The sequence below is a fragment of the Akebia trifoliata genome, chromosome 11, assembly GCF_017979445.1.
Source record: "Akebia trifoliata isolate Shusen 1 chromosome 11, ASM1797944v1, whole genome shotgun sequence".
Classification (NCBI taxonomy): domain Eukaryota; kingdom Viridiplantae; phylum Streptophyta; class Magnoliopsida; order Ranunculales; family Lardizabalaceae; genus Akebia; species Akebia trifoliata.
In genome coordinates, this window is record NC_141385.1 from 38,718,433 (window position 1) to 38,742,639 (window position 24,207).

At 33.6% G+C, this 24,207-nt stretch overlaps 3 protein-coding genes across 3 annotated transcripts; 2 read left to right on the forward strand and 1 right to left on the reverse strand.

The window, feature by feature from the left end:
* Positions 1-62: 62 nt before the first annotated feature.
* Positions 63-1,544, forward strand: LOC147391561 (uncharacterized). The gene is made up of 3 exons (XM_086458369.1): positions 63-733; positions 862-1,034; positions 1,180-1,544. Exons 1-3 carry the CDS (start codon positions 131-133, stop codon positions 1,292-1,294), a joined length of 891 nt encoding a protein of 296 aa, XP_086314495.1. The 5' UTR covers positions 63-130; the 3' UTR covers positions 1,295-1,544.
* Positions 1,545-7,413: 5,869 nt separating this feature from the next.
* Positions 7,414-11,592, forward strand: LOC147391562 (RNA-binding (RRM/RBD/RNP motifs) family protein). Its single transcript, XM_086458368.1, has 6 exons — positions 7,414-8,246; positions 8,359-8,417; positions 8,619-8,688; positions 8,825-8,950; positions 9,064-9,192; positions 10,831-11,592. The coding sequence occupies exons 1-6, from the start codon at positions 7,467-7,469 to the stop codon at positions 11,311-11,313; spliced, it is 1,647 nt and encodes a 548-aa protein (XP_086314494.1). The 5' UTR covers positions 7,414-7,466; the 3' UTR covers positions 11,314-11,592.
* An 8,184-nt stretch (positions 11,593-19,776) lies between these two features.
* On the reverse strand, positions 19,777-23,103 carry LOC147391563 (uncharacterized). The gene is made up of 4 exons (XM_086459083.1): positions 22,407-23,103; positions 21,960-22,355; positions 20,301-20,734; positions 19,777-19,839 (listed from the first exon to the last, which is right to left on the reverse strand). Exons 1-4 carry the CDS (start codon positions 23,101-23,103, stop codon positions 19,777-19,779), a joined length of 1,590 nt encoding a protein of 529 aa, XP_086315209.1.
* Between the last annotated feature and the right edge of the window lie 1,104 nt (positions 23,104-24,207).

Genomic DNA, 24,207 nt, shown 5'->3' on the forward strand with positions numbered 1-24,207 from the left:
ACGCCGTCTCTATCACTAACGGCGTTTACCTAATTATAAAATTAAGACTTCCCACACGGCTTTTTCGCTTTCAGTCAGAACTGAGAAGTGTTCGCTTCTTAGGCTTTGTTCTCTTCCGGTCCGGTCTATCATGACATCAGTTCTTATTCGAACCGTATCGGAACCGGTTCTCTACTCTCCTATTCATGATTGGCAAAAAATTTCCTACTCTTATCACGTTTCCGTTATCGGAATCTTATTTTCCGATAAGAATCAATCATCTTCTCCGAGATCTTCTCTGCACTTGGAGATCAAAAACAAGAAAAATCTTCCAAAGTACATCAGAAGAGCGTTTTCAGAAACAGACATGATCCAACCGGTTTACAAGGTCTCGAACCGGTTTTCCAAGACCGGTTCACGATCGTTTCCATCGAGAATACCAGAGGTGGATGAAGAAGATCTATTGGGAGAAAATAGTGGAAGATCTGTAGTTCTTAAGAAGAAAAATTTAGATCGGTGTAGTTCTGGAACTTTGCCGGAAAATGAGGTTTTGCCGGAGGAGATTGAGTTTTCCGGTGGAGGAATCGGAAAAGGAAGGAAAATCGGTGGCGGCGGCGACGGAGGTGATAGTGGTGGTAGTTTAGGTAGTGATGGCGCAGATCAGAGCAAGATCGATGCTTATTATCAAGAGATGTTGAAGATGGATCCACAAAATCCTCTGCTTTTAAGGAATTACGGAAAATTCTTGCATGAGGTACTGTGATTCTTTGTCTCTCTTTGTTTGAATCTGAAGTTGTTGATTTTGCTCTTTGTTTGTAGATCTTTGATTTTGATCTGATCTGGTTGATTTTATTTTGTGGATCAAATTGTGGATCAATAAAGGTGAAGAGAGATGTGGTGAGAGCTGAGGAGTATTACGAGAGAGCGATATTAGCGAGTCCAGGAGACGGAGAAGTGTTGTCTCTGTACGGAAATTTGATTTGGGACACTTATAGAGATGGAGAGAGAGCTAAAACTTACTTTGATCAAGCCGTTCAATCGTCTCCTGACGACTGGTAAATGAGAATCTCTAGGAGTATTTTTATATGTTTTTTCAATCTTAACCATTCGTTTTATAGAATAACATATTTGATTTGTGGATCATATACTTGGTTGAATGAGTTATGATGAAGATTTGATTTTGATTATAAAATTGTGCAGCTATGTGTTGGGATCATATGCGCATTTTCAATGGGATGCTGAGGAGGAAGATGAAGATGAATCACAGCAAGTGAAAGCAGCATCAACGAGTGCTCCTTTGGTTCAAGTTTTTTGACTCTCTCTTTGTTCGACTGAACTAGAGATCAATCCACAAACTACCGCTACTGAAATTAACTAATAACCAGAGAAGAATAACTTTTAACTATTTCTCGAAGACTAATAAGTGGGGACGAATATAGAAAGAGTGAGAGAGTAAACAGGCTAAAGAAGTAGTAGATGAAAATGTTTGAATTTTGTTTGTTGTACGGTTTAATTTTAATATTATTATCTATAAAGATTGAGGACTATTAATCTTTTCTCTCTCACTTTATCATCTCCAAATGAATAAATGTTTATCATGAAAAATCCTAGTACTCCGTCTAACTAATATGTTCATTTAAAACATAAATTTTACCAGGGCATTTCCAATAGAGTCGTGATAAATGATATGCCATGTGCCCAAATCATAGATTTGTTTTCTTCATATATCTATGATTTTGTGCATGTGTCATCATTAGTACTTTTTTAATATAAATTATTTTTCAAATCAAATAAGTTTTAATACATGCAATGTTATGTGATTGGTTAATGTGTGATTCAAAGAATTATTAAATTTTCTATGCATAATTTGTTTTGTTCATATCGTTGTGATAATTGTAGTTTTTTTGTGTGTGTGTGTATAAATTGGACTTAAACCCACGACTTGGAATTGTTTTGCAATGCGTCAAACATTGGAACATAAATTATAGTGTGATTAATCTTGTTTACAATGATCTCGACGATTTGAATCATGAATCTCAACATTTTGATATTTTTGTGTCCTGAGATAAATAAATAAATAAAAATTAGGATACATATAGGAACACATCCCTATCATGGTTCTATCAATTAATTTTTTGAGGATAAAAAAGCGGATGAGGGTCAATTTTCTTTCAACCAAAGTCTCAATTGTGTTGTGTGGCTTTACTTTGCAAGTGGCTAAAGCTACTTTTTTATTTTATGTTTTTTACGACCCGAACTACACTAAACTATCTCATGTTAATCTTAAGATGTTTGTCAGCCTCACACGCATACATTACTTTCTCAACTTTGATGATTATAAGTAGGAAAAATAAACAAAAAAACCTCATTGGAAGTTTAAGAGATTCTATTATTTTATTATACAAGTAGAAGGTGTCATTTGCAAAAAGCACATATAACAAAAAGGGTTTAGTTATAATTTAAAATATTGATTAAAGAATTTTTAAAGATTATATAGTTCAAAAAATATTTTTATAATTTTGAAAATTAAGCAAATTATACTATTCTAAATTATAATTTTCTTGATTTTTTAAAATCAAAATGATCGTGATTTTATTAAATTTAACATATAAAAGTGGGGGCATGAATCTAGTGTCATACCACGTCTAATCTGCCTTTCCTCATTCTAATAGTAAAAGTATGGTGCATTATTGCAATGGGGGTAGAGCACTTCGCATCACTAGGAAATTTTATATGATCTAATTTTTTATTATTGTGAAGGTGATTCTTAAGACAATGATGCACGAGTATATCTTGTAATTCAAAAAATATATTTACTTGTGCTTTAGCATCAAAATGATGTTCTAGTACTTAGAGCATCTCTAGCAGCGTCTCAAATTTTAGAATTGTCTCACATAAAAGTTTTGCAATGCAAGTGTCATATGGTCTCTAAAAATTGAAATATGTTAAGAGTAATGTTATAATTGACATCACTTTTAGAATATCTCAAAATTTGTTAAATCGTCTTTTGTGTTGGACAAAATGTATTTTTGAATCTTTTTTTATATATCAAATTATTATCTAAAGCACATAAAAAAAAATATGATTTTCGATTTGTTTTTTATCAAATTATTATCTAAAACGTATCAATAGTATTTTTTTTAGATGAAGTATTGGAGAGATATGTGTCAAATATAACATTTTTTTTTTACTTTATTATTTTAAAAACTAAAATTAAAAGAGGCAAATATAATATTACCATTGGAGATGTTCTTATGCATGTAATATTTTGAAAAAAATATACATGTAGAAAAGGGTTAACAAAACTAAATTCCAATTTTTAATTATAATATCAACTTTTTGAAAGAATGCAACCAAATGAAGATTTTAGTTCCTAAAGACAAGTTTCTATAATTTGATTTTGACAATCCAATGAAGATTTATGAAAGAATGCAACCAAATAAAGATTTTAGATCCTAAAGATAAGTTTCTATAATTGTAGATGGCCTTACATAATCTCCTAGAGTGTGGTTTGAGTGATTTAGTGTGGTTATTCACAGTGTCGTGCTTGAGTGACTTCAATATTAGCATTGATTCACACCTTGCTGACGTGGAGGTGAGCTCACAACCATATATGTTTTCACTCATATATCGATGAAAAACATCTATGACTCCATATACACATCTACGTCAACAAAGTGTGAATCAATGCTAATATTGAAGTCACTCCAGCATTCTTCTTCTCCATCTTTCTATAAACCCCACCATTGTAAAATGAAGTGCAAATATTATATGAAGAAAATGTGAAAAAGAAAAGAAAATAAAAACGGAAACTTACTAATTATACGGGTTGTTTGGTTCATTGTACTCTAGAAAAAATCAAATGGTTATTAAGAAAAAATTATTATAAGTTGCAAAATCTTAAGAAAAAGAACTACGACAATATGACGTTTTCCTTTGACAAATGCACCCTTACGCCCCCATCATAGAACCGTAGATCATTTACCTTGAGATACATAAGGAAAAGATTTGTGATTTTGCATATTCCGAAGCAAATGATCTATAGTTCTGTGACGGGGTGGGGGTGGGGAGGGGGTGTAGGAGATGTTTGTTAGAAGGGAACATCATATTATCACGACTCTTAAGAAAAAGAGTTGGCATAAAATATTATATTTTCATCGTATCTAAATATAATTACTTTTCTATGCTAACTTTTTCTATATAAACCTCACCATTGTGGAATGGTGTTTGTATATTATGCAGAGTTCATTCCTCTTTTAGATAGCTAGGGTGGAGTTGGTGGGGGCAATTGCCCCCATAGAACTTTGAGACACTCCTATATTTCCAACTAATTACATATCCCTTTTGTCCCCACTCCCTCACCTCTCTCCCCATTTGCCACCACACCCTCACCTCCCTCCCCCTCCCCCTCCCCGCTTCACAATAGGGGTTAAAAGATAAACCATTTAACTCATTATATATATATATATAGGGAAGCATTCAGAGGCCCTAAAGAGAGCCAAACATTTTTCACAATAGGGGTTAAAAGTTTTGGAATGGGCTGAACATTTGTGAGGATGATCTCTATGGTGAAGAAATCATCCTCACCACAAATCAGTTAATTCCGAAACTTTTAACCCTACTTTACAAGTTAAAGAATTTTAGATCGTTTGATTTTTGTAAACCACTTTTTATGGGGCTAGAAGTTTTGGAATGGGCTGATTTTTAATGAGGATGATCTTTACATCATATAGAGCATCTTCACCAAAAATCAGCTCATTTCGAAACTTCTAACCCATCCATTGAGAAAGTGTTTGGCTCTCATTAGAATATGTTTAATCATAAAGTCATATTTTATTTAGATAATAAATATTTAATTTAAAAAAATTCATTATTTTAATTAAAATATTCAAAATCTCGGTTGTCTCAGACAAGTTTTATTGACTCGTCCGAATCATCTCATTTGTTTTGAGAGATTTTGCAAGTGTGAGGTGCCTTGTCTATTGGTCCCATTCATGGATGATACCGAGATGACTCAGCAAGTATCGGATGAGATTCAAAACCATGCCTAAAACTAAGACAACATAGACAATCTACATTAAATATTTGTATCAAACAGAATTAACCCTAACCCTAGAAACATTACAAAATTACAACCCAAAAGAAACAAAATGAAACCAATCAAATAAACTATTACGAAATAAGTCGATCCATGATCATGCACTCTTATTGTTTCTAATAAGTAAGAAAATCAGAGAAAGTAATAAAAAACAAAAGTAGTAAAGCAGATAGAAATTAATGTTATGTTTGGATTGGGGGAAATGGAAAGAAAAGAAAAACTGTGAGTTTCACTCAATTTCTCTCGTTTGGATTGTTAAGTGGGGAGAGAAAAGAAAAACCTTAGAGAGAAATAGAGGGAAAAAGGGGTAGTGTTTTTCCTTTATGTTTTTCTCCCCAATTAGAAGAATGAATACTTCTAATTTTGAACATTTATATACATATATGGGTCAGGTTCAAGGGCCATATGAGAAAACATATATAAAAACTTTCATTTTTAATAAAATTTTAAAATATGGGTTAGAAATTTTGGATTGAACTGATTTTTTGTGAGGATGATCTCTATGATGGGAAGATCATCCAAAAAAAAAAATCAGCCCAATCTGAAACTTCTAACCCCATTAAAAGTGATTTAGAATGTGGACCGTCGATTTTTTACTAATTTTTATCACTAATTTGTAAATCACTTTTGATGGATTTAGAAGTTTCTGATTGAGCTGATTTTTTGTGAGGATGATCTTTTCATCATAGTGACCATCCTTGCAAAAAATCAGCTCAATCCAAAACCTCTAACTCTTATTTTGAAAAACAAAAGTTTTTTCATATGTTTTCTCATATGGCCCTTGAACCGCCCCCTCTCTCTCTCTCTCTCTCTCTATATATATATATATATATATATATATATATAGGGGCGTTCAATGGCCAACTTTTTGGCAAACTTTTTGGCAAAACATTTTTCAAAACATGAGTTAGAGGTTTTGGAATGGGCTGATTTTTGGTGAGGATGATCTCTACGGTGAGGAGATCATCCTCACCAAAAATCAGCCCATTCCAAAACTTCTAACCCATATTTACAAGTTAAAAAATCGTGGACCGTCCGTTTTTTGTAAGCTGTTTTTGATGGGGTTAGAAGTTTTGGAATGGGCTGATTTTTGGTGAGGATGATCTCCTCACTGTAGAGATCATCCTCACCAAAAATCAGCCCATTCCAAAACCTCTAACCTATGTTTTGAAAAATGTTTTGCCAAAAAGTTTGCTAAAAAGTTTGCCCTTGATCGCTACCCATATATATATATATATATATATAACAAAAAAGAAAAAAAAATGAAGAACGAAGTTGAGAATAATTTTTTATTTTATTTTATTTTAATTTCAATGTAACTTTTGATTCGAATGTCCATTTTACAATTGTAAATATGCATTAAAGGTATTTCGAGAAGATCTATCCAGCATTGGAGTTGAAAAAACAAAACAATTAGATCACATTTATAAAAAAATGTTGAACTCGACACTAAGTGATGAGCTCGACAATGAATTAAAATGTGGAACTCGACAATCAAAAATAGTGAACTCGACACTAAGTGGTGAACTCAGCAATAAATTAAAATATTGCACTTAATAATAAAAAGTGGTGAACTTGATAATAGTAATGTTGAATTTGACAATAAAAGTGCCGAGATTGACATTGTAAAATGCATATATTATAGTTGTGAAATGGACACTTAGATCAAAAGTTACAATGAAATCTTTAAAAAAATTAGAATCTCAACTTTGTTCTTCATTTTTTTTTTGTCTCAAATTATTGAAATAAATCGAAAATATGTATTTAATTGTTCAAAATTAGAAGTATTCATTCTTCATCTGTTATTCATGATTAAAAAAAAAAATTTGTTAAAATTGATCTCAATCCCCATTGAAAATCCCAAATATGTGAAGAAGATTAGAAAATGGTAGTTTAGATATATCGAAAATATTATAACCCGAAATGAGTCTTTTGGGACTATTAAGAAAAGAAAATTTTACTAAATGAACTATTAAGATATGACACAAAACTTAAGGGCTATTTAGAAAGATTAAAACACATTCTTCAAAAGTTCAAACATTACAAATGTTTGACTTAAATTATAATCTCAACATTAGTATTGTTTATAAGTAAGATTAGGCTCATGTAAATCCTAAGCCCGAAAACTAAAAACAAAAATAAAATAAGAGAGAGAATTTTTTTTTGTTGGATCGTAATAGGTAAGAGTTGAGGTGCCAATAGCAGCTCTCTTACCTTACCATGTTCGGGCCGCGTAGCAGTCTAATAAACAACACTTCACATACACACTATCATTCTCCCAAATATGTTCCCGAATCCCGAAACGTTACGTTTGGTATCGTCTTCTAGGGTTTATTAAGTTCGAATTCTTCTTCTTTTGAACAAGTTGTTTCTTTCTGCGAGTCTTCCAATGGGAAAGAAAACGAAAGGCAAAGAAGAAGGAGCAGAAGAAGGGAAGAGAAACGGTTCATCCGACATTTTCAAGACTCTATTCGGAAGAGATGCTCCCGAAGAGCTAGGGTTAGGATTTGGTTCAAACCCTAGAAATGGTGACATTGAGATTCATAGAGAGGAGACCAATGTTGATCTTACTGCTTTGAAATTGAAAAAGAAGAGAGATAAAGGAATCAAACCTGATTTTGATGCCGAAAAGCCAGATAATATCGATGAAGATATGGAGAAACAGAAGAAGAGGAAGAGAGAGAAAGAAAAAAAACCTAATTTGGATGTTAGTTCGATGGGAAAAGATGAGGTGAAGAAGATTAAGAAAGAGAAAGATAAAAATAAGGAAAAGGAAGCAAATTTCGATGTTGTTCAGATTGGAAACAATTTGGAGAGAAACGATGAGGATGGGATTGTGGATTTGAAGAAGGAGAGGAGGAAGAAGAAGAGGAAGAGAGATGAGATTGAGGCGGAATACGAAGCGAAGAATTATGGAGTCGTTGCTAAGGTTGAAGGCCAAGAAGAGAGTAATTTGGGTAAGAGAGTTGTGGGAGAGAAGAGGAAAACTGTTGATGACCCAGCAGAGATGATAGTCTCGAAGGAAGGTTTCGATGATGAAATTAAGCTTTTGAGAACCATTTTTGTTGGGAACTTGCCTCTCAAGTTGAAGAAGAAAGCTTTGTTGAAAGAATTTAGGAAGTTTGGAGAGATTGAGTCGGTCAGGATCCGGTCTGTGCCGATCAAGGATGTGAGTTCCCATGCATTAATTTAGTTGAACTTGCTTCAAATTCTTGATTTATTATCATTTTAGTTACTAAATATTGATGCTTTTTCTCCAATTTTCTTGTATTGTTGATCAGAGCAAAACACCAAGAAAGGGTGCAATATTCAAGGGAGAAATCAATGAATCTGTTGATAGGTTTGATGTTCAATCATGTGTTCATTTTCTCTTTATGTTGAATGTCTCAGTTGGGTCTACTATGGTCACGGGTTTGATCAAGTAGAACTCAAAATACATGCCTGTATAGAGTGTTGTGTATTTTATTGTGGGGATGTCCCATCATTTTGTAATTTTCTATGATTTGGCGTTGTCGTGGTGACAAAAACATTGGTTTTGCAGTGTCAATGGATACATTGTTTTCAAAGAAGAGAAATCTGCTCAGGCTTCTTTGTCCCACAACATGGCAATGGTATGTTTTTTCCCCTTACGGGGAACCAATCAACATGGTTTGGCTTTAAACTCTGGTGTACGTTTCAATAATTTTTGGTCCCATAAAAAAAAAAAATGTCCTGATTGGTTGTTCCATTTTTGTTGGGTAATTGTAGGTGGAAGGGAATCACGTTCGTGTTGATATGGCATGTCCACCTCGTAAGAAATTGAAAGGAGAGGATGCACATCTTTATGATAACAAGAGGACTGTTTTTGTGGGTAACCTCCCATTTGATGTGAAGGTGATTTCTTCTTGTACAATATTTTCTCATTTCTAGATTCTATGAAATGTAATCTTTGTACAATTGTAGTGTCTGTAACATTCGTTTCTTTGCCACCCCAATTTTCATTACAGGATGAGGAACTTTATCAGTTGTTTTGTGGGACTAACCAATTACAATCAAGTATTGAAGCTGTTCGGGTTATCAGAGATCCTCATACCAGTGTGGGGAAGGGTATTGCTTATGTCTTGTTTAAAACACGGGTATGACTTGTAACCTCTGCAGTTCTATTTCTCAGTCATTGTCTTTGAATCCGATTACACATTCCTTATTGTTTTCTAACTGGAAAGTGTTGTGTTTTTTACTAAAATGATCCCATTTGGTAGATTATCATTATGAGTCAGACCTATGAGCTTAAATTGGGCATCACTGGATATCTGCATCATATCATGATTTCAGTTTCTGCCCGCTAGTTATTATGTTTTGCTTGTATTGGAATCGTGATAATTTCAGAATAATATCAGATATAGATGCAGATATTTTTACTCTTCAAAAAAAATAAAAATAGATGCAGATATTTTTGGATACCTGTTTCATCTATTCCCCTCGCTATCTGCCTTAGATTCTAACTTTCACATTGGGTACATTTCCTTCATCCTAGTACTATGTTGCCATTGCTCTTTGTTTGGGACTAACAAGTTGCCCAAACCACCGTGTTTTTCATTGAAAAGGTTCCATGTCACCGGGATTTTTGATTGAAATGGTACTAACCCTTTCCATATAAGTGGGAAGGTCTAAAATAGATGAATCGCCTAATTCCCGTGTTTTTTTTATTGAAAAGGCTCCTTGTTCCGTGTTTGGAGTCATAAGACCTATCCTTCCAGCTTGACACCGTTCCACTCGTTCAGGCCTTCCTGTGGAAGTCAGTCCTTTCCTTCTTTGCTTCTTGGACACCAGAAGAATGTGTACCATGGACCAGATGAGAGATCTGGAAAATAAAAATGGAAAGCCTTTTTCTTGCTTTTCTTAAATACTACTCCGTTGGGGAATACTCCTTAATGTCATCATATACTGGATGCTCGAGGCTTCCCCAATCTACAGCTGCGGCAGTTGGGAAGTTGTCAAAGCATGCTTTTCCAGGTATTCTTTCACAACTTTGATCCATGCCATTTTTGGCTTTCTCCACGTTCCCCTAGGGCCTTCAACCTGAGTTGTACTATTGGAGTGATCCTCCTTGCTGGAGCTTTTGATGGTTAGCTACATATGATGACGAAACCATTTCAAGTGACTGTTCTTTGTTTATCAGCTATTGGAGTTACTTCTAGGTTCCATTGGTAGTGCTTATTTCTATTATTGCCTCCCAGCCTCCTCAGTTTGTCAAAAAATAAAATAGAAATCACATCCTACTCATTTACACTCATTCAGTTAACATGTCTCTCTAATTGAGTTAATGTATACAAGAATCGAATGTGCAGAGCTTTTCTGTCTAAAAGCCATCAATTTTTTTTTTAAATGGGTAAGCTGGACTTGAACCCACAACCCCAAAGTTGTTTTGCTATGTGTCAAACCAACTGGGTTATGGGTCTAAGCCCTTAAGTAAGGTTTTTTTTATGGTAAGCTGGACTTGAACCCACCCACAACCTGAAACTTGCTTTGCAATGTGTCAAACCAACTGGGCTATGAGCTTGTCCAAAAGCCTGTGTTGCTATTGATATTTTATGACCTTCGGTGCTTTTTTCTTAAATGAGGAAAATAATTTTCATGGAAGTTTTAGAGAAAGATATAATTGTATTAAACCAATTATACCATCAAGCATTCTCCTTAAACTTGCATACTATATGCATGTTTTCTACTTAAGTGAGGGAGATGTGATGGCTGTTGCACGTTGATATCGTGTGCAGGATGCTGCCAACTTTGTGGTTAAGAAAAAGCACTTGAAGCTCCGGGATCGTGACCTGAGGCTTTACCATGCCAAATCAGATACAACACCTTCAAAGAAAAGAAACCCATCACCTTCATCAGCTGATGGTTTCCCTGCAAAAAGATCGGCAATTGCTTCCAACAGTGGAACATTATCAGGCAATGGTAAGGCCAAGGCTAGTCCTCTGTCATACCAAGGTTTGCGAGCGAGCAAATCTGGTATCCAAAAGAAAGATGGTTTCCGTCCAAAAAGCTTAGAGCAGGCGAAACAAAACCCAGAAACGAAAAAGAGGAGTGGGGTGGTAGGGAAAGATCGCAAGAGTAAAAGACCTGCAGTTGCTGCTAGGAAGGCGATTGCGCTGAAGGGTGGTGGTGGTGGAACTCCAAGACCACCTGGGAAGAAACGCAAACTGGAAAGCCGTACACCAGAAAGCTTCCAGCGAAACAAGAAAACTAGAAAGTAAAGGTAGTGATAAGGCTCCTTCTGGGGTGAAGTTCTCTTCAGTTATTTGCCAAATCAAAATTTTATAAAGGATTAATGGTTGTATTTGAGAGGTTCATGCTTAATCTTTTATTTAATGAAATAGTTGTGTTGTACCAAGTACTAACCAGCAAGCCTTATACAGGAGGGCAGTATTCTTTGTTTTGTTTAGATCAAAACTCAGAAGTGAACACAAAGCTACAATTTCTCAAGATGTTTTCCAATGCAAATAAATAGTAATAATTCTCATTTTCATGGCATCTATTTATTGTTATTATTATTATTTTTATTGGTAGTTTATTGTTAAATTGAAAATAATAATTTTAGCTATTCATTTTAGAGAACTGCAATTGGCACCCAACTTTTACTTATTACATCCCAATTTCTTAAATTATTTATCACTCCAACTAAAGATTAAAACACTCCAAACATTACTGAGGTTTGGCTTAAATTATAATCTCAACATTATTATAACACTATCAAATAGTTTCAGTACTTGTTAACAATTATTATTAGGCTCCAATAAAATCTTAAATCCAAAAATTAGAAATCTGGTTCAAAAATAAAAATCTTAGAGCTTCTATTGACACCCCAGTTGTTACTTATGCTTATCCATTTAGCTCTACGATTGGAAACAGTTTGACAAACCAACTACCAACTGAAAAAAGTTGGGAGTTATGAAAAACTTATTTGATAGTCATGTAAAAGTGTTGTGTTGTTTATTAATTAGTATTTGATACACCTGATGATTTTTGTTGTATTTTGATAAAATGATCAGGATGCCTTTAATGTGTATTAATGTATTGGATTGCACTGAAATAAACATATCGAACTCGATAATAATACAATTATACTAAAATAAATAAAAATTGAATATTTTAATTAATAATTTTAAAAGTAATTGATTAATGTTAATATATTAATTAGGGGTGTCAATGGATACCCATTTACCCGAAATCGAATCGGAATCGAAATCGAAAACCCCGATTCCGGTTCCCTTTTTATTGGAACTGATTAATGTCGAGTCTAATATGGAACCGAGCCAATAGGGATCGGAACCATTAGGTTCTATCTGATGGGTACTCACGGGTACCCGGAATTGATTTATTTTGTCATTTATTTTACATTATACATAATTCAAGGTAATTCTATATTTTAAAATTAATATATATGATATAAAATTCTTCAAATTTCATATAAATTAAATATTTGAGTTCAAGAAGAGTCATTTCTTTTTAAATTTATTACTTTAAAGGAAATACATTTTAATGTTTGAAAATAAAAGTCATTAAATCATCATTTTAATAGAAGAAATTTTCTATTATAATGATTTTGAAATAATTTTTTTCATTTGATTATTGAGAATCGGAACCGACAGGAACCCATGATTTTTGATGGTTCCGATTACTGTTCCACTTATTTTAAAATCGGAATCGGAACCTACAAGAATCGGAACCGATAAAATATAAAGATTATAGTTCCAAATATCATAGGAACCTAACCGGAACCGACCTATTGACACCTCTAATATTAATAACAAAAAATTCAAATTCAACAATTAATAACAAAATTTCGGCAGCATCTCTCCTAAAATATTAGCCTAATTTTTTTTAACCGAATAAAACATTATCTTCATAATTCCAAAAAATAATATTTCAACCCATGCACATGCATAACATCATCCAAATGACATCACAAAATAAAGGTCCGCTTGTCTTACTCACTAGGGGTGCACATTGGATTGGGTAAATCTAAGAACCGAACCAATCTGAAGCCTTTTGGATTGGATTGGTTCGGATTGAGCATGGTTTGGTTCGGGTACGGATTGTATATAAAAAAATCCGATTGATTTAGTTCGGTTCCGGATAAGAGGTATAATAGAACCAAACCAATCCGAGAACCGAACTAATACGAAGTATCTATTATATATGGGTCCCGTTCAGCAACAAACATTTTGGCAAAACATTTTTCAAAACATGGGTTAGAGGTTTTGGAATGGGCTGATTTTTGGTGAGGATGATTTCTACAGTGAGGAGATCATCCTCACAAAAAATCAGCCCATTCCAAAACTTCTATATTGAGTTTACAAGTTGAAAAATCGTGGACCGTCCATTTTTTGTAAATCATTTTTGATGGGGTTAGAAGTTTTGGAAGGGGCTAATTTTTGGTGATGATGATCTCCTCATCATAGAGATCATCCTCACCAAAAATCAGCCCATTCCAAAACCTCTAACCCATGTTTTGAAAAATGTTTGTCAAAATGTTTGTTGCTGAACATTTCCCTATATATATATGTTTATTTATTTAAAAATAAGAGTTTTTCTTAGTTTCATTCTTCTATTATTTATTTCTCTCTTCTTTAACTTCATCTCCTCTATTTTTTTCTAACAAAAACTCATAAAAAATATACACAAATCTCTCTCTCAACTCTCAAATGGATTAATCCATTTATAAAAAAAAACATTCAAAAAATTTGATTCCTTGTTTTTTTACGAGAACCTTTATGTCGTGTTTCTTAGATGAAATATACTAGACGAACTTAGACTTGGATTCATTATTCTATCATTTATGGATTAGTTTGCTCACTAATCCATCCAAAATACCAATTTTAAAATTGTAATTTTTTTTAGTCTCATTGAGCTTCTTCTAATTTTTAATTTATACAGATTTCAGTCAAAATTTAATCATAAAATCATTTTCATTTGAAAATATAGGCATTATTTATGATTTGATCCAAAGAGTTCCTCTTTTGAAAGAAAAAAAATATTAGTTTTTCTATTTTGAAAGTATGAGAACCGAGAACCAATCCGAATCAATCTGAACCAAGGTTGGTTTGGATTGGTTCGGTTCTATAGGATAATTGGATTGATTCGGTTCCAAATTTATAGAGCTGATTATGTTTGGTTCGATTCCAATTTTGCAGAAATCCGAACCATGTGCACCCCTATTACTCACAAGTATATACAAAATCATATATCCATCCGTCTTACACACAACCATATAAAAGTATATTCAAAATACAATAAATACAAAGTCACTTAAATAACATTGTAATAAAAAAAAAAAATGTAATGAGAATGCAGATGATCGGAGCCATAAAGACTATGCAACCCACCGATGCATAGATAATGCATTATTATTTTTCTTGAAGCATTTTTTTTGCTAGTTTATCATCAAAATCGCTCCTATCACTTTCATCTGCCCAAAGAAAAAAACCTGCATATTGCTCTACTGCAAATAATTATAACTAAATAATCGAATACTACTTATTCTTTAATTGAATGATACTTGTAGGAATATCTGCAAAATTGGGCACCTATGAAACATATGCCCTTTGGTTTGACCAAACTCATTACTCAGCCACATGAATAACGTGTAGTCGTACAATGTGCCATAAAAATCACCGGTACTAATCAACATCGAAAAACAGAAGAAAATAAACTGTAGATATATAATTCAACAATAGTAGTTATGAAAAATACAACTATAATGAACCAAATATTGTCACATGTGTTAACAAATTCAGAAACACCTACAATGCAAACTAATAATTATAATAAATAAAAGGGAAAATTATAAAATAAAATATAAAAAATATTTTTTTTTAAAGTAACAATTTTTTAGAATTTATCAAAATGAACCAAAATCAATTTTTTAAGGGTCAAATTTTTTTTCTAATTAAAAAATTAAAATTTTGACCATTGAATGGCAGAAATTTTCTTCTTTTAGATGTATATGGATTAGGATCCGTATACACATAAAGCTACTCATAAAGCTACAATGTGTTTTGTCTTATATGGGCAAAAATGTTTGGAATGGGCTGATTTTTTGTGAGGATGATCTCTATGGTGAGCAGATCATCCTTGCCAAAAATCAGCCTATTATGAAACTTCTAGCCCCATGTTTACAAGTTGAAAAATTTTAGACCGTCCAATTTTTGTAAATCAGTTTTGATGGGGTTAGAAGTTTTGGAATGGGATGATTTTTTGCAAGGATGATCCCCTCACCATAGAGATCATCCTCACAAAAAATCAGCCTATTCCAAATCTTTTTAACCATATAAGACAAAAACGTTGTAACTTTATGAGTAGCTTTATGTGTCATGTTGCATTTTTATTACAAAACTGCCCTTGAAGTTTTGAATTTGTTACCTAACATATGTTGAAATGGATTCTAATACATCAATTTTGGGCATCCAAAAACATGATCTGGTTGCACAGGATTATGGATGACAAAATGTTAAAAACTTTGGAAAAAAAGTAGAAAAAAAAAAAAAATACTTTTCACCATTGAATTTTAGTTTTAAACTTTGAAGTTCAGAAGCCATCGTTTTTCAATAAGTATGATAAAGCTCAAAACAATTTGTTTTTTCAATGTTTTCTTCTGCAAGTTTTTCCTTAAAATATGCAAGGCTGTGGTGTTAGATTTCTAATTTGATAATTCATGTGGGCCCAACATTCATTAGTAAGATTTTAAATCTTATTAACTTAGTCACCCTAGACTAATTCATATCAAATTTTCGGCCGTTTAAGACTTTAAGTGCCGTTTTATTTTTTATTTTTATGGCTGCACCTTATTTATAAAAAATAGGCTAGTGTGACTAACTTAATCAGATTTAAAATCTTACTAAGGGATATTGGGCCACATGGATTGTCAATTTAGAAATCCAACAGCCCTGCCTTGCATAGTTCATGGAAAAACTCATATGCAGAAGAAAACATTGAAATAACAAATTGCTTTGAGCTTTATCATACTTATTGAAAATGATGGCTACCGAATTTCAAAATTTAAAACTAAAATTCAATGGTGAAAAGTAATTTTTTTTTCTATTTTTTTTGTTCAAAGTTTTTAACATTTTGTCATCTATAAGCCTGTGCAATCAGATCATGTTTTTGGATGCCAAAAATTGATGTGTCAGAATCCATTCCAACGTATGTTAGGTAACAAATTAAAATTTCCAAGGGCATTTTTGTAATAAAAATGCAACATGAATATAATATATAAAATAAAATTTCGGCCATTTAAGAGCCAAAATTTTGAATTTTATATTCAATGGCCAAAATTTTAATTTTTTAATTTGGAAAAAAAATCAACCCTTAAAGGGTAAATATTAGTTCCTTTTGATAAATTCTAAAAAATTGTTATGTTTTTGGAAAATATTTTTTTAATAGGTTTTTTTTTATTATATAATTTTTCCTAAATAAAATAGTGTCAACATGTGTCAATGATTGCCACTAAAGATGACATCGGCTATTTCATGCTTTATTCTTTTGATTCTTTGTTGGTTCTGACGACCTAGTTATGGTAAAATTGGAAACTCTCGACTAGTGCTAGCCACTTTTTTCACAGGTCGTCATTCTTGAATAAGGCAAATTATTTATCTACAATGGTATATTTCTAATAAAATTAAGCAATTTTATAAAAGCAACAATATTATTTCATTTTTTTGTCTAATCTATATGAACGAATTAACTTCAATATTGGTCACTTTACCTTCAAAACCCCACAACTTCGCTCGATCACTTTTCGGAGTGAATAATGTAAATTGTTGAATATTTTTTTTTCAACTATTTGCCCATGACGTCCTATATTCTTGTAGATGATATTGATCTATTTTTAATAGACCTTATTTTTCCAAAGTGTTACACAGTTTGATAAATATGTATGTTTCCCTTCTAATATAATTAGTGACACGTCATGATATTACCATTGAGTGTATCTTGCACAAAGTCAGCCCCTATGTACTGACTGTTACTACATGACTCCCTACCTAGAAATTACCATAATAACAGTAAAAACTCATAATCCCTCCCAATATCGTGATTAAGTTCACCACATTTGGATCAAAGGTATTTGTTTCCTTAACTAAATTGACAGTATTGGTGGTATTACTATCTGAATCCATGTAACATTTATTTGAATCCATTTTAAATTAAATACAAACCAACAATCATATGTCACTATCCATATCACAGTACACAATCATATTTCACCATTCACTATGTACAACAAAAAATTTAATGAACCATAATCGACACATAAAAAACCATAATAAAATCAAACATAGAACCCTGCTACTAGTAGGGTGGAAATGAAATGTAGTCATTGTATCTTGCACCTTATTCGTACCATAATCATCAGACATAAGAAGGTATATCTTGCACCCTATTGGTTCCATATCTAGTAAATGTATATTATGTTAAAATAATCTTGCGGTAGATACCCGAGAATGAACAATTAGAAGTTTGACCGAGGCTTGTGTTGAACACAATGTCCTTAAGACAATTTTGTTCCCGCAACTTGGTGCACACGGATCAATGAACAATTGTCTCCAAGGATACAACGATCACACGTGTAAAGGCAGCACTACAATCTACACGTCTAGCAAACTGAACGCTACTGTTTATACTCTCAAAGAATGCAAATGGAAAACAGAATGTTTGCACGTTTAAACAGCAAAGAAGAAGAAGAGAAAAATTTTGAGTGAATAAAACTGAGGTCGAGATGACTTATTTATAGAAAATTAAGAGACATTGTGTCTCTTAGGAAAAGGAATATGCATGTGTGTCTCTTAGAAAAGGACAGGTGCATGTGTGTCTCTTAGAAAAAGACATGTGCATGTGTGTCTCTTAAGAGACACCCAAAGAAATCAAGGGAGGTGTCCTAAACAGACCGAACAGGCACCCATGGTGTTCTAATGGACGGTGAGGGGTGTGCCCTTTCAAAAGAAAAACGGATTTAAGCCCAGCCCAAGCCCAATACGAAAATTAGCAAAAGGGCCCGTCGCGCGCACCCACGTGAAGTCAAATTGACGAAATTTGCACCCCCCTACGTGCGCATCGTGTGCCCGCATACGCATTAAGGATATTTTGGACCAATGGATCAAATCCTTCTTGAGCCCATGAGCCCCTTGTGCGCGTGCGTGGGCTTATCCAAGTTTCTCTCTCATATACACTTAAGTGATATAAGAAGTTCTATATAAGAACTAGACAATTTTCTTATTCTCATCCGATGTGGGACTAAAGAATTTCTCTTATAAACTCAATAATCTTATAAACCACATACAACAAACCATGGCTAATAGGGGTTCTTTGGAGCTGATTTGTCATTCACCCATAATGGATTTTTGACAACTTAAAACATGAAACTATTATCTTCAAAGAGATGAATAAGTTTCCAAGTGGTCCATCCTCAAAAAACTAATGGGACCCATTTGTATCGTAGCTCAAATATCCCTACTTGGCCACAAAAATCTGGATAAAAAAAATGCAGATTTTTCCAACAATCCCTCACATGAATAAAAATGACGATAAATAAAATCGATAATATAAAACAAATAGAGTACAAATAAGAAAGATATTACATCGAAATAGGTAGTTTGTGGCTTTGATCCTTCCCTAGTAAAAATTATAGGATTTACTAGCTAAACAGTGAACACGATGTCTTGAACTGTTCAAGCTGAAGTGTAAATCTAGACAATAGAATTTACATAGTTACTTTCCTGACATAGTCGGTTCTCACGGTTGTGTTCATTTTGGCCCTGAACATTCCTGGATTCATGAGTGCTATAGAGAATTTTAGCCTTTATAAATTCTCATGGAAACGACCCAACTTCACACTTACATAGGTGATTCCTATTAAGAGTACCCTGTTGTACCCCACTTGAAAATCAAGTTATAGGCATTATTAAAAGCAAAGCTTAACCTAAAACCTGTTACAGGCAGCACCGTTACATCATAGGAGTGGATAAGAGGATTTTCCTCTTCAGTGCTACTGGTGAATCACACACAACTAGTTGTCCCATTAAACCAAGATCTTGGGATCTCCAGTCAACTAGGTTGGGTTTCCATTGTGATGATTCTTTTGTGTAGGCTTTAATCCCATTTCCCTCGATGTGCAGTATATTTGCTCTCTTGTTAAACTTTTGGTAAGTGGATCCGCGAGATTTTCCTTAGACTTTATATAATCAATGGAAATAACTCCATTTGAGAGCAACTACTTAACAGTATTGTGTCTACGACGAATATGTCGAGATTTACCATTATAAATATTATTTTGTGCCCTTGCTATCGCTGCTTGATTATCACAATGTACATAGATGGCGGGCACAGGTTTTGGCCATAAAGGAATATCTTCTAAAAAATGTCGAAGCCACTCAGCTTCTTCTCCTGCTTTATGTAATGCTATAAATTCCGATTCCATGGTAGATCGGGCTATACACGTCTGCTTAGAAGATTTCCAAGAAACGGCTGCACTTCCAAGTGTAAAAATATATCCACTTGTGGATTTTGATTATTCAGAATATGATATCCAATTCGCATCACAATATTCTTCAAGTACCGCTAGATATCTTGTATAGTGCAACCCATAGTCTAGAATATATTTTACGTATCTTAAAACTCTGACTAATGCCTTCCAGTAATCTAATCCTGGATTACTTGTATATCTACTCAGTTTGCCAACTGAGTAAGCAATATCTGGCCTTGTGCAGTTCATGAGATACATTAAACTGCCAATTATACGAGAATATTCTAATTGAGAGATACTCTCACCAGTATTTTTCTTCAAATGAAAATTAACTTCTAATGGTGTTTTAACTGGACTACAATCAAATTGATTAAATTTCTTAAGTATTTTCTCAATATAATGTGATTGAGATAATACAAGTCCTTCTGATGTTCTACTAATTTTTATCTTTAGTATAACATCAGCAACACCTAAGTCTTTCATTTCAAACTTATTAGTCAACATTTTCTTTGTTGACTTGATATTTTTGTTAGTTCCTAAAATTAACATATCATCAACATATAAACAAACAATGACATAAGCATCTTCAATACTTTTAACGTATACACATTTGGCACACTCATTTATTTTGAAACCATTTGACATCATTACATTGTCAAATTTTTCATGCCATTGTTTAGGTGCTTGTTTTAATCCATAAAGAGATTTAACAAGTCTGCATACTTTTCTTTCCTGTCCTTTGACAATAAAACCTTCTGGTTGTTCCATATAAATTTCTTCATTTAATTCACTATTTAAAAAGGCTGTTTTAACATCTATTTGATGCATTTCTAGCTTATGCAACGCTGCAATAGCTATCAACATGCGAATGAAAGTTATTCTTGTAACTGGTGAATAGGTGTCAAAATAATCCAAACCTTCTTTTTGTTTGAACCCTTTGGCAACAAGTCTTGCCTTGTACTTGTCTATGGAACCATCGGGTTTCATCTTCTTTTTGAAGATCCATTTACAACTTATAGGTTTGCTGCCTGGTGGAAGATCCACCAATTCCCAAGTATGATTCTTCATAATTGAATCAATTTCGTTATTTACAGCCTCTGTCCAATAAGGTGCTTCAGGTGTAGACATAGCTTCCTTAAAGGTTTGAGGTTCATTTTCTAGCAAAAAAGTTAGAAAATCAAGACCAAAGGACTTAGTCACTTTATGTCTCTTACTGCGTCTAGGTTCATCCTTTTTCTATAGACTTTTGGTTTATTTTTCCTTGTGAGCTAATAATTGCAATATTATAAGTTCTTTTATGAGAATTTATTATTTGTATATTTTTACAAGGAAAAATATTCTCAAAAAATGAAGTATTCCTTGACTCAATAATCGTATTTTCATGAACGTCAAGAATGTCAGATTTATGCACAAGGAATCGATATGCACTATTATTATGTGCATAACCAATGAATATACAATCAATGGTTTTTGGTCCTATTTTAACATTTTTCGAATTAGGAACCATTACCTTAGCTAAACACCCCCACACTTTTAAATATTTATAAGATGGTCTTCGACCTTTCCATAACTCATATGGAGTTTGGTCTGATTTCTTGTGAGGTATTTTGTTAAGAATATGATTTGCTGAAAGTATTGCTTCCCCCCACAAATTTTGGGATAAACCAGAACTTATTAACATAGCATTCATCATTTCTTTTAAGGTTCGATTTTTGCGTTCAGCAACACCATTAGATTGTAGGGAATAAGGAGCGGTAGTTTGGTGAATAATACCATGTTCTAAACAGAACTCACCGATGGATGCTTCATATTCACCTCCTCTATCACTTCTTACTACCTTTATCTTTTAACTGAGTTGATTTTCAACTTCATCCTTGTAATGTTTAAACATTTCTAAGGCTTCGTCTTTACTCCTTAGTAAATAAACATAACAATATCTTGTGCAATCATCGATAAAAGTAATGAAATACTTTTTCCCACCTCTTGTTTGCACAAATTTTAAATCACAGATATCACTATGAATTAATTCTAGAGGTTTTGAATTCCTTTCCACAGAATGAAAGGGTGTTTTGGTTAATTTGGCCTCCACACATGTTTCATATTTATGATTTTGATCAATATGAAATTTAGGTAATAAATCTAAATTCATTAACCTTCGCAAGGTATTAAAATTCACATGACCTAATCTATCATGCCACACATTGAAAGACTCAAGCATATAAACAGAAGAATTCTCTTTATTCATAATTGAATCTTTGGGTACAATTGTCATTACATTTAGTTTAAACAAACCATCGGTTAAATACCCCTTGCCCACGTACATCCCATTTTTAGTAAGTACAAATTTATCAGATTCAAATACTAATCTGAAACCCTTCTTACTTAGTAAAGATCCGGATACTAGATTTTTCCGGATGTCTGGTACGTGTAGCACGTCATTTAATGTAAGACTCTTCCACGAAGTAAATTTCAGCACTACCTTCCCTTGACCTTCAATTCTTGAAGTTGAAGAGTTGCCCATAAAGAGTTGTTCATCCTTTCCTGTTTTACTATATTCTGAAAATAAATTTTTGTCAGAACATATGTGTCGAGTAGCCCCTGTGTCTACCCACCATTCTTTAGTATTTCCGACTAAATTTACTTTAGATACAACTGTTGAGAGGTTGATATCAGAAACAACAGCAACAAGATTCTCTACTTCGGACAACTGGGCTTGAACCAATTTATTCTTCGATGAATCTTGGTCCTTGCGTTTGCGACAGTCCTTGGCTCGATGTCCTGGTTTGTTTCAAACAAAACATTTTCCCTTGAATTTCTTAAAGTCCTTACCTTTAGGACTCAGAGTAGAGATTTTTCTCTTTTTGTTATGAGAGTTCAACTTAGGCCGTTTAACTTCTACTACATTGGCCTTGGACTCGTAGTAGTTATTCTTCGCCCCTTTCTCACTTAGTCTGTTATCTTCCTCAATCCTTAAGCGCACTATCAAGTCCTCGAGCTTCATCTCCTTACGTTTGTGCTTTAAATAATTTTTGAAGTCTCTCCAAGATGGCGGTAATTTTTCAATTACCGATGCCACTTGAAAGGATTCACTAATAGACATGCCTTTTGCATGAATTTCATGCAGGATAATTTGAAGTTCTTGAACTTGATTGATAACTGTTTTGAAATCCACCATTTTATAATCCAAGAATCTGCCGACTACAAATTTCTTTTGTCCGGCATCTTCTGTCTTATATTTCTTGTCTAAAGATTCCCACAGTTCTTTTGCAGTGGCGATTGGACTATATACGTTATACAGTTGATTATCCAATCCATTGAGGATATAATTCCTGCATAGGAAATCAGAGTGTTTCCATGCTTCGATAGCAACAACCGTTGTGCTATCTGATTCGTTTTCCTTCAGAACAGGTGCATCTTCTTGAAGGAATTTGGCTAAGTTTAATGTTGTTAAATAAAACAACATTTTCTGTTGCCAACGCTTAAAATTCGAGCCATTAAATTTCTTGGGTTTCTCTTGGTGATTCATTTTTTCTAATCTGTAAGAACAAAATAAAAAAAAATCCGACACAAAATTATCTTAAGATTGTTAAAATAATCTTGCGGTAGATACCCGAGAATGAACAATTAGAAGTTTGACCGAGGCTTGTGTTGAACACAATGTCCTTAAGACAATTTTGTTCCCGTAACTTGGTGCACACGGATCAATGAACAATTGTCTCCCAGGATACAACGATCACACGTGTAGAGGTAGCACTACAATCTACACGTCTAGCGAATCGAACGCTACTGTTTATACTCTCAAAGAATGCAAATGAAAAATAGAATGCTTACACGTTTAAACAACAAAGAAGAAGAAGAGAAAAATTTTGAGTGAATAAAACTGAGGTCGAGATGACCTATTTATAGAAAATTAAGAGACATGGTGTCTCTTAGGAAAAGGAATGTGCATGTGTGTCTCTTAGAAAAGGACAGGTGCATGTGTGTCTCTTAGAAAAGGACATGTGCATGTGTGTCTCTTAAGAAACACCCAAAGAAATCAAGGGAAGTGTCCTAAACAGACCGAACAGGCACCCATGGTGTTCTAATGGACGGTGAGGGGTGTGCTTTTTCAAAAAAAAAACGGATTTAAGCCCAGCCCAAGCCCAATACGAAAATTAGCAAAAGGGCCCGTCGCGCGCACCCACGTGAAGCCAAATTTGCACCCCCCTGCTTGCACATCGTGTGCCCGCATACGCATTAAGGATATTTTGGACCAATGGATCAAATCCTTCTTGAGCCCATGGGCCCCTTGTGCGCGTGCGTGGGCTTATCCAAGTCTTTTTCTCATATACACTTAAGTGATATAAGAAATTCTATATAAGAAGTAGACAATTTTCTTATTCCTATCCGATGTGGGACTAAAGAATTTCTCTTATAAACTCAATAATCTTATAAACCACATACAACAAACCATGGCTAATAGGGGTTCTTTGGAGCTGATTTGTCATTCACCCATAATGGATTTTTGACAACTTAAAACATGAAACTATTATCTTCAAAGAGATGAATAAGTTTCCAAGTGGTCCATCCTCAAAAAACTAATGGAACCCACTTGTATCGTAGCTCAAATATCCCTACTTGGTCACAAAAA